Source organism: Myotis myotis, unplaced genomic scaffold, assembly GCF_014108235.1.
Source record: "Myotis myotis isolate mMyoMyo1 unplaced genomic scaffold, mMyoMyo1.p scaffold_m19_p_2, whole genome shotgun sequence".
Taxonomy (NCBI): Eukaryota; Metazoa; Chordata; class Mammalia; order Chiroptera; family Vespertilionidae; genus Myotis; species Myotis myotis.
The window spans coordinates 212,256,692-212,269,843 of record NW_023416324.1 but is presented as its reverse complement, the minus strand read 5'-3'; the positions used below and the strand labels follow the sequence as shown (position 1 = coordinate 212,269,843).

At 43.4% G+C, this 13,152-nt stretch overlaps 1 protein-coding gene across 3 annotated transcripts; it reads right to left on the bottom strand.

Moving 5' to 3' along the window:
• Window positions 1-6,195: 6,195 nt before the first annotated feature.
• HMGN1 (high mobility group nucleosome binding domain 1) lies at window positions 6,196-12,762 on the bottom strand. 3 transcript variants are annotated; one of them, XM_036349856.1, is made up of 6 exons: window positions 12,547-12,740; window positions 12,176-12,208; window positions 12,061-12,090; window positions 11,928-11,978; window positions 8,736-8,864; window positions 6,196-7,061 (listed from the first exon to the last, which is right to left on the bottom strand). In XM_036349856.1, the coding sequence occupies exons 1-6, from the start codon at window positions 12,559-12,561 to the stop codon at window positions 7,014-7,016; spliced, it is 306 nt and encodes a 101-aa protein (XP_036205749.1). In that variant the 5' UTR covers window positions 12,562-12,740; the 3' UTR covers window positions 6,196-7,013. The 3 variants fall into 3 exon arrangements, with proteins under 3 accessions (XP_036205749.1, XP_036205747.1, XP_036205748.1); XM_036349854.1 differs by lacking the exon at window positions 6,196-7,061 and adding an exon at window positions 7,621-8,448 and having other exon boundaries at window positions 8,688-8,864; window positions 12,547-12,754; XM_036349855.1 differs by lacking the exons at window positions 6,196-7,061; window positions 12,061-12,090 and adding an exon at window positions 7,621-8,448 and having other exon boundaries at window positions 8,688-8,864; window positions 12,547-12,762.
• Between the last annotated feature and the right edge of the window lie 390 nt (window positions 12,763-13,152).

Below are 13,152 nucleotides of genomic sequence, written 5' to 3'. Positions count from 1 at the left end.
CTAAATTTAGATGCTTCAGCAAAAGTATCCACATATTTATTTCAAGATTCCAAATAAATGCAATGCCAAATTTAGCAATGTCTAAGCACAAGCCTGTTTCATTAACCAAGTGATGGTTTTCTTTTTCTGTAGTTTTATTTTATTCCTCCTCAAATTTTTATTTTGAACATTCTCAAGGCTAGAGAAAAGTTGAAAGAATGGTATAAAGAAATTTACAGCCCTCGCTGGTTTGGCTCAATGGATAGAGTGTGGGCTTGCAGACCAAAGGATCCTGGGTTCGATTCCAGTCAAGGGCACATACCTGGGTTGCGGGCTCGGTCCAATGTGCAGAAGGCAGCCAATCGATTCCCTCTCATCATTGATGTTTTTTTTTTAATATTTTATTAATTTTTTTACAGAGAGGAAGGGAGAGGGATAGAGACATCAATCAGCTGCCTCCTGCACACCCCCTACTGGGGATGTGCCCGCAACCAAGGTACATGCCCTTGACCAGAATCGAACCTGGGACCCTTCAGTCTGCAGGCCGACGCTCTATTCACTGAGCCAAACTGGTTAGGGCCATCATTGATGTTTCTATCTCTCTCTCTCTCGCTTCTTCTCTGAAATCAATAAAAATATATTTAAAAAAATAAATTCACATATCATTCATGTATATCAATTGTTTACTTAAAAAATTTTAAAAATGCTTTTATTGATTTTTAGAGAGAGAAGAAAGGAGAGGGAGAGACAGAAACATTGATCAGCTGCCCCCTGCATGTTACCCACTGGCGATTGAGCCCAAAACCTGGGCATGTGCTGACTGGGAATTGAATCAGGGATCTCTTGGTGCATGGGAGGATGCTCAACCAATTGAGCCACACTGGCCAGGTCCAACTGTTTACTTTTTGCCCCATTTATTTGTTTGTTTATTATACTGAACCATTTGAAATAAAATTGCACACATGACTTTTCTCCTCAAATAATTAAATATGTGCCTACTAAAAATAAAAATGGCCGAAACTGGTTTGGCTCAGTGGATGGAGCGTCGGCCTGCGGACTGGGGGGTCCCGGGTTCGATTCCGGTCAAGGGCATGTACCTGGGTTGCGGGCATGTCCCCAGTGGGAGATGTGCAGGAGGCGGCTGATCGATGTTTCTCTCCCATCGATGTTTCTAACTCTCTATCTCTCTCCCTTCCTCTCTGTAGGAAATCAATAAAATATATTTTAAAAAAAAAAAAAAAAAAAAAAAAAAAAAAAAAAAAAAAATAAAAATGAACATTAATCTTTAAAGGTTATCTACTATGCAGTGTATATTCAAATTTCAGTGTATATTCATGTGAGAAATGTTTGTTGTGCAAGCCACCCAGTCTATGCTATTTTTGTTATAGCAGCCAAATGGACTAAGACAGCTACCCCCTCAACCTGCCCAATTTTTAAAAAATATTGTTACTGATTTCAGAGAGGAAGGGAGAGGGAGAAAGAGATAGGAACATCAATGATGAGAGAGAATCATTGATCGGCTGCTTCCTGCATGTCCCCTACAGGGCATTAAGCCTGCAGCCCAGGCATGTGCCCTTGACTGGAATAGAACCCGGGACCCTTCAGTCTGCAGGCCAATGCTCTATCCACTGAGCCAAACCAACTAGGGCCAAAATTTTTCTTAATCAAAATCCCAGTGGAAGAATGGGAGAAAATATTTGAAAATCATATATCTAATAAGGAATTAATATCCAGAATATAGAGAGAACTTTTATTTATTTATTTATTGCTTAAAGTATTACAAAGAGTATTACATATGTCTCCATCCCGCCCCCCCCCCCCTTGACAATCCCTCGGCCTCCCCTGCCCCCCAATGTCTTATGTGCATTGGTTATGCTTATAGAGAGAACTTTTAAAACTCAACAATAAAAAACAAACAGTAACCTAATTAAAAAAATGGCAAAAGAATCAATAGACATTTTCCAAAGAAGAGATACAAAGAGCCAATAAGCTCATGAAAAGATGCTCAGCATCACTGATCATAGGAAAATGCAAATTAAGCAGATATCACCTCAGACTCATCATGCTGGCTACTATTTAAAAAACCAGAAAATAACAAGTGTGGGTGAGGATGTGGAGAAATTGGATCCCTTGTGCATTGTTGGTGGGCATGTAAATTGGTGTAGCCAGTATGGAAAACAGTATGAGGGTTCCTCAAAAAGTTAAACATAGAATTAACATATGATTCAACAATTCTACTTATGGGTATATTCACAAGATGAAAGCAGGGATATGAAAAGATATTTGTATACTTGTGTTCATAGCAGCATTCTGCAAAACAGTCAAAAAATGAAAGCAACCCAAGTGTCCACGAACAGATGGATGAATAAACAAACTGTGGGACATACATACAATGGAATATTATGCAGCCTTAAAAAGGAAATTTCTGACATGTGCTACAAAAGGGGTGCACCTTGAGGACATTGTGCTAAGTGAAATAAGCCAGTCACAGGAGGACGACAGGCTGTATAATTCCACTTAGATGAGGTACTTAGAGTGGCCAGAATCACAGAGGAAAAAGAATAGGTTGCAGGGAATAAGGGGGATGGGGAGTTACTGTTTAACAGGTACAGAGTTTTGTTTTCCAAGACGAAAAGAGCAATGGCGATGGATTGTGCTGGTGGTTGCACACTGTGGATGTATTTAAGACCACTGAACTGTGCATCTGCGCCGACCAAGACCCATTTTGAGTCCCAGAAGTTCGGGAGAGCAATGAGCTCCCTTGCCAGAACTCAGGATTTGTTTCCCCTGATATCTGAGGGACCACCTTATTCATAGTAGCTCACTTAAATTTGTTGAATTCAATATTTCGTTCTCTTTGGCTTCAAAGATAAGAAATGAAGCAAAAGTGAGTAATCCTGCTACAACAGTTAAGACTGTTGAAATACATTTCTTGTGAAAACCCAAATCAGCAGTGGTAAAAATTATAACCTTGTGCAGTAGAATGTGCAGCCAATCCTGACACGGACACATCCAAGCGTGAAGACTGTCAGCTTTTCCTCTCAATGAATCATGCATAACAGATGAGTGTACTTAAATTTTTCATATAACTTAAATTTATCATTAGCTTTCATATGTTTTTCAACTAGAATTTTCTATGGGTAACATAAAGTTCCTATACATTTTATAAAGAGATAAAATTTAATGTTAACATTATTTAGTTATGAAGCAAAACTAAAACACAGCAGTAATCCTTCCAGTTAAGGATGTAAGGAAACACTGGACTTAATCATTGTCATCGTCTAGTAAGAACCACAGCCAGGTCTTCTCAACTGTAACTCTCACCTAAAGTTAGTTAAGTCAAATGTATTTTCTAAAGCTTTACTCAATAACAAGTGTGTCGTTGTAAAGGTGGGGGGAACCCACGAGGAATCCAGTTGTTGTAAGTGCTGAAAATCACTGAGGAATAGCATCAGACATCAGTGTGCGCCCGGCACTGCAGATTCTCAGACCCTCTGAGAAAGGAATTATCGCTTCAGGTGAGCCCTAGTACCCATCTTGCCTCCCTTCCCCTGGGGGCTCACATTCATAGCCAACCAAGAAGGCATACCAGGGACCGCCCCTAACTCCACCTGCACCGGCACCACCCTGAGTCCCTCTTGCATCTCTGGGCTGTGGCTTCCCTTCTCCCAATGCTTTCTATCCTTTAATCACATCACCTTACATTTCCATGCCCTCAAAATTTCAAAACACCCACTTACTTACTTGGTTTTAATCCATGTCGAATTAGCTTCTGGAAAGATGTATGTTGATTCTAAAGATGAAACTAGCCACACTGGATTAAAAGAAAACTTGTTAAATTGAATTTGCATCCAATCCTGACAAAATGTGTAAAATTTAAATTTGCTTTATGTGCATTTTGTTCACTTTTAATTTCACATATATATGATTTTAAAAATGTTAATCTTTATTTGCTTCAAAATAATCTGGACAATGGCTTGCTGGCTGTTGGGAGTGACTGTACATGGGGATCAATATACTGTGCTGCCTTTGACTATGGGTAAAATTTTCCTTAAAAAACCGCACACATCTAACTATAACGGCCAAATTATGGCATAGTCACATGGTGAACCATTAAGCAAGTATTAACACATTTTACAAATAAAAACTCATATATGAAGGAAACTCACCATGTCTAAAATAACTACTTTTAACTTTTGGGATTAAATGGCTTGACTTTATATTTATTTTTCATGTGTTTTTTAAAAATACATTTTTATGGATTTTAGAAAGGGAGAGGGAGATAGAAACATCAGTGATGAGAGAGAGTCATTGATCGTCTGCCTCCTGCACACCCCACATTGGGGATCAAGTCCACAACCCGGGCATGTGCCCTGACCAGGAATTGAACGGTGACAATGCCCAACCACTGACCAATGCGGCTGGGCTCGGGTCCTTTTTTTTTTTTAAAACAGAACATTACATATTATTGCTGTAACGTAAACCGACTTGTTACTGAGCTGCTTCCCATCATCTATTTAAGACTCTTTTTTTTTTAAAAATATATATTTTATTGATTTTTTTACAGAGAGGAAGGGAGAGAGAGTTAGAAACATCGATCAGCTGCCTCCTGCACACCCCCTACTGGGGATGTGCCCGCAACCAAGGTACAGGCCCTTGACTGGAATCGAACCTGGGACCTTTCAGTCCACAGGCCGGCACTCTATCCACTGAGCCAAACCGGTTAGGGCTAAGACTCTTTCTTACCTATTCAAAGCCTAATGTTTTGAAACTTTTAGCTGTTTTGCAATTAAGTATTTTTACTGCAAACTCATGGAACAACTGTGGATTGTGACAGGCAGATATATACCTTTAGGATTTATCTGTAAAGAGTAATAGAAATTACCCATATTTTCATTTCATCATGCTTGTTTCAAAGGGGAAAATCTCTAAATCTGACAAAACCATGTTCTCAACATAAAACGCTATACAGCGATGAGGAGGCGCACAGCATGGGGAGACCGCTGAGGCCGGCTAACTGCTCCTGTTTGGTGGCTGAGGCTGCGGCCCAGGGGGCTTGGCCGGTGCCAGCGGGAGCGAGTCAGGCTGAGCCAGGGCGATCCTCGGGCACCGTCTCGGCACCCGGGCCCCCCTCGCCCAGGCCGGCGTCCCTCCCCTCTGAGCGGGGTCCCGTGGGCGGCCTGCTAGGCCGTGAAGACCCTGGAGCCTTCGTGTGGCCCCAACCTCAGCCCCTGTGCTCACAGCCACTTTTGTCGCAGCCGCAGGCCCTTGGTCTCCTTGAGGTGACCTCGCCCAGGGCGCAGGCGGCCTCCGCTGGCGGAAGCCGGTGGCTGAGGGTTGGAAATACAGACATTTTTAATGGAAGCAAAAATACGCAAATACAAATCACACCGGGCCTAGTTCTAGCCTAGTCAGCACTTACAAGCGTACTACCTGTGAATACTTATCTTGCTTCAGAGGACATTAGGCTATTTCTCCATTATTGAACCAATGCAGTCACACATCTTTAAAGTACAACGTAACCCTAGCCGGTTTGGCTTAAGGGATAAAGCACCAGCCCTCAGACTAAAGCAGGGGTGGGCAAACTTTTTGACTCGAGGGCCACAATGGGTTCTTAAACTGGACCGGAGGGCCGGAACAAAAGCATGGATGGAGTGTTTGTGTGAACTAATACAAATTCAAAGTAAACATCATTACATAAAAGGGTACGGTCTTTTTTTTTTTTTAGTTTTATTCATTTCAAACAGGCCGCGGGCCGTAGTTTGCCCACAGCTGGACTAAAGGGTGGCAGGTTTGATTTGGTCAAGGGTAGGTACCTAGGTTACAGGTTAGATTCCTGGGCCTTGCCAGGGCGCATGTAAGAGGTAACCAATTGATGTTTCTGTCTCTCCTCTCCCTTTCACTCTCTCTTAAAAATAAAAATCAATGGAAAAAAAAAAAAAAAAAGAAGAAGAAAAAAAAGAAATAAAAAAATAAAATAAATTTATTTTATCTTAAAAAAAAATCAACGGAAAAATATCTTCAGGTAAGGATTAACAAAAAAGTACAATGTAGATGTGTTCAAGTAATTTATAACCCTTGTGATCAATGGGGTGAGAAATGTCGCAGCCAGATCGCCCACACATCCGAGTGCCCTCACATCCAAGTCATTTACAGTAAAATAAAATTTTGGAAGTACATGGAACTTGTTTAAATAAAATTTAAGCCAGAACTTAATCCATGTGCCTCAAATAATTCTTTCATAATTGAGATTTTATTGTTTTGAGGATCAGTACACAGACATTTCAATTTGTACACAATTCTTAACATACGTACCAAAAATGTCAAGTCATGTAGTTGTGATTCTTTTCTGAACAGTTATTCCAGTGACTTTCCAGCTCAAAATTTAGAGGCTGACTTTCCTTAATAGAGTATCAAGTACCAATATCTTCAAATGTTGATACGCTGTTACATCAAAGTCCCACTAATTCACAATTTAATAGCATATATACTACATAATCAAATTTTCAATCTTCCACAGCACATTGACAAAGTTACTAGGAAAACTGGACTACCACAACAAAGATGTTCCAGATGCACAAAATTCTGACAGGGAGAGCCACGATCAAGGAGTGGTTTTCTTTAGGAAACAATTGTACCAAAAACATGTGAATAGAAGTAATTTAAAATGTTCAAGACATAGCAAACGCACGACTAACTCCAAATTGCCATTTAGTATGCTTTGTATTATAGGATATAAAAACTACCCCCATCTATGGAATGTTCAGCTGACACCCAAGACAATCAAAGTCTCCCATATTCAATATCCCACTATTTTCTGGTTGTACCAAAAAATAAACAACCAGCAAATGATTTCACCTCTTAAAAAAAAGCATTTACACTTAAAAAAATGGGATGAGGTGGAATTCCCTCCTTCTTAAAAATGTTTCTAGTGCTACTAAAAAACTTGCATTTACAAAATAGTTGATAAAAATATTCCTCTGGATTGTACAAGAAGGGAGACAGGGACCACTGGTAAGACATGGTATATGACATTAATCAGACTTGGCTTCTTTTTCTCCTGCTTCATCTGAGGTTGGACTCTGCAAATCAAAGGAAAAATAATGATTAAACATTTGGTTTCTGTGTCATTGCTATGATCTTTGAGATTAGAATTTAACACAATGTAAGTTTTACATATATATAACTAATATATACATATAACTCTTAGGTCTTAAAAATAGTCAATTCTTCCCCTGGCCGGTGTGAGTCAGTTGGCTGTGTTGTCCCATGCACCAAAGGGGTGTGGGTTCCACTCTCAGTAAGGGCACACATAGAAGGCAACCAACTGATATTTCCCCACCTCTCTCCCTAGAATAAATGAAAAGAATGTATCCTCAAGTAAGGATCAAAAAAGAAAAAAAAAAAAAAAGCCAATCCTCTTTATTTGTAATTCACCTACTCATTAAAATTTATTTGTAACCCCAAATCAATATTCATGGTGCTTCCATGATAACACCAATAATCTGTCATCTAACATGCACATTACCACCTGAGGTTGTGCTGCCTTCTTGTTTCAGCGCTAATAAGTAAACAAGCATCTTTTCCAAGCTCTATTTAGTGCCACACATTCCACGTTTTCTTTTCTTTTTTTTGGGGGGGTGGGGGGGGGGGCGCGCGCCAGGCAGTGGGGGGATGATGTTGTCTAGACAAGTATAGTATTGTCTTGTATTGCCAAGTGCAAGGATGTTGTAATGTGTCTTATGGAGAAAATACACATGGGGGGGGGGGGGGAAATAGCTTCATTTAGGCATGAGTTACAGTGCTGTTTCTGTTGGCCCTGAGTTCAATGCTAATGTACTGACAACATATATTAAACAGAAACACAGATGAAATAAAGTTATAATCAATTGAAGTGTTGTGATCAGTGTAAAGGATTCTAACCCTGCATTTCCCCTAACTGTTCAGTATTCACAGCAACCTCTTAAAACATAACCATCATGAGTAACAACAATCAACTGTAGTTTGATAACATGTATTCAATACTTCCCTCATAACTAGATTAGTAATGTCTTCTTATATCACATATTTGATGCTGTGGTTAGAACTAGGAATTCAAAGTATACTGTGATTGTAAACCTTACAATTTAGTAGATGATTACATTAAAATTTGATCTATAAGTAGAAAAGCTTAAAAATAAGTACCTAAATTATTTCTTTTCTAGTTTAGCCAGTATAATGTAAAAAGAGGCTTAGTTGGCTTAAAGTTATTTATCAAAACCTTGCAGTCCACTTATTATTTATTTTAAAATGTTTTTAATGATTTTAGAGAGTGGGTGAGGGAGAAAGATATAGAAAAATGAGGACACACACCCCCTAGTGGGTATCAAACCAGCGACGTCTCTGCGCATGGATGTCAGTCAACCACTAAGCCACAAAATATTTAATATAAAAGATAAATACCATCTTATCAGCTACATAAAAGTGTAACTTATTGCCGAAACCGGTTTGGCTCAGTGGACAGAGCATCGGCCTGCGGACTGAAAGGTCCCAGGTTCGATTCCGGTCAAGGGCATGTACCTGGGTTGTGGGCACATCCCCACTGGGGGATGTGCAGGAGGCAGCTGATCGATGTATCTCTCTCATCGATGTTTCTGACTCTCTATCCCTCTCCCTTCCTCTCTGTAAAAAATCAATAAAATATATTTAAAAAAAAAAAAAAAGTGTAACTTATTATCTACTGTCAGCGTAAAAACCAACAACACAAACGTTCCAACCTCCTCGTTTTTAGTTTCTCCATTTTCCGCAGGGAGGTCTTCTTTAGGCTCCTGGTCAGCCACTTCCGCCTGCTTTCCCTTTGCTCCCCTCTTCCCTTTTGTTTGCACTTTCTTGTCTGCAGACTTATCCTATGAGACAGTATCCACAATAGTTGCAATGTGAATGTTCTGTTGCACATCAGCCTGAGTTACATGACACTTTTCACACGAGCCACCTTAAGGTCCACCACCCCCAGTAAGCAGGACAACCACATCCACTAAGAAGAACTGTAACAGGACTTGCCTAGCAAGCCTTAATGATGTATAAACCTAAGGCCCGAACTACACAATTTCCCCCCACACCTTCCTCATCATCCACTATTTTCTGAATTTCCACACGGCAGAACAAATGAGTTGCCTCTTTCCCCAGTAACTCTCAAACTTCTCTTAAGCATGAATAATCAAATAGTCAAATGTCCACTGAGCTGACAAGACAATCACCCTCACAGTAGCCCATTCACCTGAAAGATGTTGTATGGTCAGGTTGACTATCATATAATGAGTAGCTAAAAGGATCAATTTTGAGTTTATCGTTATCATTTAGGTGTTTTGAAGAATCTGAAAGCACACATATTAATTAGTATGATGATAAAATAGGTTTAAAATTTAAGCGACGTTTAAAGCACTACAGAACAATATTTATGGATACCATCCATCAATGGGAAATTTAATAGATATTTTAACATTTCCTGTAAATGTAGCAACACCAAAATTAAATTAAATTAAGTCACCAGTAGTAGTATCAAGACCCCTATCAATAATGACCAATACCCCCAATACTAGAGTTAAATGGCCACAAAGGCAGGCATGTGGTCTCACAAACATCAATGCTGAGAGAAAAATCAGTGCACTGTATTCTGTACCAGTTGTGGCATTCCATACATCAACTGCTTGATGACTATTAATTCCATACCTTTAGGATCAATACTAAATTAGGTAAACAAACATATTTGGGATAACACTGTTCCACAGGTTGCTACCATGAAGTGTTACAATAGCCTGGACTGAAATAATACCACTTTTTACTTTAATTAAAAATATTTTAATTGGTTTTAAAGAGGAAGGGAGAGGGGAGAAACATCGAGAGAATCATTGGCTGCTTCCTGCAGGCCCCCTACTGGGGATCGAGACAGCAAAGTGGGCATATGCCCTTGACCAGAAGAATCCAACCCGAACCCTTTAGTCCGCAGACCGATGCTCTCTCTATCTGCTGAGCCAAACCAGCTAGGGCTGAAATAATACCACTTTTAACTATTAATAGTCAGAAAAAAACCCAAAATAAATTAACACATTTCTCTAATGCATGTTTCTACTTTCAAAATGCTTCTAAGGAAATTATCCAAGTCAGGAGCACACATTGGATATACATGCTTGGAAAACAGCATGTCTACCCTGTAGTATGGTAATCAATACATCAAAAGCTTTACCTTCTTTTAGGCTTTAAATGGATTAATTATGGCAACAAATAGACCTACTATAAAACCAAAGATGTATTACATAAACGAATGGAAAAGGCCACTGACCCTCTCTTTCCTTTGGGAAAATGAACGGACAGGCTTGCTCCTTAAGGAACAGAGACGAGGACTTACCTGTTGCTCTCTGAGAGGAAGAAAATAAAATGTTTATTACATGTGATGTCCCAAACTGGAGTTAAAATGGGAACTGTTTATATTAAAATAATTTTAAGGCAGACCAAAATATAGACAGACATCGATAAGGAAAGAAAGAACAATTTAAAAGGTAAGTAGGCACAGTATTTCATCCAATTGGTTTATTAAAAAAGCAAAGATTAAGTAGCCAGTTTGGCCAAGCGGAGAGTGTGGGCCCGATCCCAGTAGGGTGCATGCAGGAGGCAACTGATCAATGATTCTCTCTCATCATTGATGTTTCTCTCTTTCTCTCTCTCTCCTCCTTTCCCTTCTCTGAAATCAATAATCATCTTAAATGACCCACCTTTTCTTTCTTCAGCCAAGAAAACTTCCTGGGGAACTCGAACTTTGTTTACAGAGAATTTCTGCATTATCTTCTGCTGTGAGAAATTCTAAGCTAATTTACTATGTTCATACCTTCCTTCAACCCTTAGAAAAACACCACAAAGCAGAACTTTCTATTAAAGAAAAATTAAGATTTTTACACTCAGCTCTGTACAATGTTTAAAGAAACACTTTTAAGTTCTGAGTGAACAGAAATTAATCACACCATGTGCTCGCCTTGAAGAACATGGAGAGCTCAGCAGAGGGTGATTTCACAGCCAAATCCAAAAACAGTTACAAATGATGGACATATGCTCTGCCTTTCCAGCTTAAGCTCTCACATGGACAGAACCCCAGAAACTTCCTTCCAACGACCTGCAAAGTGAGCTATGCGATCGCCAATCTCTTCCAGAGCAGCAGGTGTCATGATTAACGCTGTTAGAAAGAAATGGCCCTCACTGGTGTGGCCCAGTGGGTAGAGTGTCAGCCTGCGGACAGAACTGTCCCAGGTTCGACTCCGGCCAAGGGCACATGCCCCGGCTGCGGGCTCCACCCCCTGTAGGGGGCGAGCGGGAGGCAGCCAACCAATGAATGATTCTCTCATTGATGTTTCTCTCTATCCCTCTCCCTTCCTCTCTGAAATAAAAAAAAGAAAGAACCCACACACCGGAAAGGTGTGACCCGCTCCCCGGCTTGTAAACTTCACAGGCAAAACCGTGCACCTCCCTCTTCTCCTGGCCTCGTCCCGGCCTCGCTGTTGTTGTCAGAAGAAACACAAGCGTGCGACCGCGCACCAGCACCAGCACCGCCTGCACACACGCACCTACACAAAGGCGGCTTTCCCTGCGGGCTCAGGTTAATGTTTAACACTTTTAGTCATTAAGTTTCCTAAATTCTGCAGCAGCGTTAATGTGACACATCACACCCCCATCAGCCAGGACAATTATGTCCCTATTTTACTCAGGCCAGAAAGAAAAAAAGTTTACTTTAGTTATTAAAACGCAAAACTTAAAAAAAAAAAAAAAAAAAAAAGGTAAAATTCCGACATTTCAGGAGGCTGACATTTAACTTTCAACATCAGTATCTCAGTCGCCGGCAACGAGCTTTATGGAGGAGCAAGTCCCGCGGTCAGCAGCGCTTCGCAGACACGAGGGCGCCCGAAGGTCCGTGCGAAACCCACCTTTCCCGCCGCCTTTTTGGGCTTCGCCTCCGCTTTCGCAGGCGCGGGTTTCTGAAAGGCAAAGGGCGCACTGAGTCTCTCCCCGCGGCCCGACCCCACGCGGAAGAGACGGGGCGGGGGCTGCGCTACTTACGGCTGACAACCGGGCCGACCTCCTCTTCGGCTTTGGGAGAGAAAAGGAAAATGAGCGACGAGTGAAGGCTGCCGCGCCACCGGACCCTCCCCCCGCGGCCGGAGCCGGGCCTTACCTCCTCCTTGGCCGCCCCCTCCGCAGAGCTGACCTGTGGAAGGAAGCCACCGAGTGGGCGCAGCCCGCGGACAGAAGTGCCGCGCGCCCCGCGCCCGCCCGCCCGCCCGCCCGCCCGCAGAACAATGCCCGGCTGACGTCAGGGGCTTCCCGCCGCCGGTTCGAATCTCCCCCCCGGAGCTGCGGGCACCGCGCGTTCCCCAGCACCGCGCACGAGGCCGCCGTGCGCCTGCCCGCCCGCCCTCCGCCGCCGCCGGTCCCGGGGCGCCTCCTGGGCCCACACCGCCCGGACCGCGCCAGGCCTGGGCCTCGCGGGCGCCGCAGCAGGCCTGGGCGGCGAGGGGGCGTGTGCGGGCCGCGGTCCCCGCTCACCTTCCTCTTGGGCATCGTGGCGGCGGGCCGGGCGCGTGCTGGGTGCCTGAGGGCCGCGGCGCGCCTAGTGGCTTGGCGAACCTGGGCTGCCTGGCCGCTGCCGCGTCTCCCGCCGCCCAAGCTGCTCGGACCCGCGATGGGGGCAGTGGGAGAACCAGATGAAACCGGATTGGGAGCCCGCCTTCTCCTCCCCCCGCATCCCCCGGCCGCTCGCTCCCCCTCCTCGCCGGCCAGGCCGGCCCCCGCCCCTTCCCATTGGCTGCGGGGCCCACTCGGCTGCGGTCCGCGTCCTGAATAGGTGAGGCGGGCCGTCACTCGACCACTGCGTCCCGCCCCCGCTCCCGGCGCCCCCACTCCCGCCTGCCATCTCGCGGGGCCCCAGACCCAGGCGAGGGGGGCGGGGCCTCGGAGGCCGTTCTCGCCTCACGGCAGTTTGAAGCCGAGCCGCAAAGTGCGGTCTGCCTGCCGATTGGTGGATGCCCGCCACGTGATCTGTGCGTGATCCCACCCAGAACGCTCCAGGATACTTGGGTTCTTGCCAGCTCTTTACGTGCCCCAAGGACTCATTCCCGTCCATCCCGGGTGAGTGGCGATGGAACACTTAAA

Excerpts from the sequence above, each read along its gene's own strand:
- HMGN1 (XM_036349854.1), bottom strand. Across the intron at positions 12,091-12,175 it reads AGGGGGCGGCCAAGGAGGAG|CCGAAGAGGAGGTCGGCCCG; the intron begins GTAAGGCCCGGC and ends TCTCTCCCAAAG. Across the intron at positions 8,449-8,687 it reads CGCTGACAGTAGATAATAAG|TTACACTTTTATGTAGCTGA; the intron begins TTACACTTTTTT and ends TTCGGCAATAAG.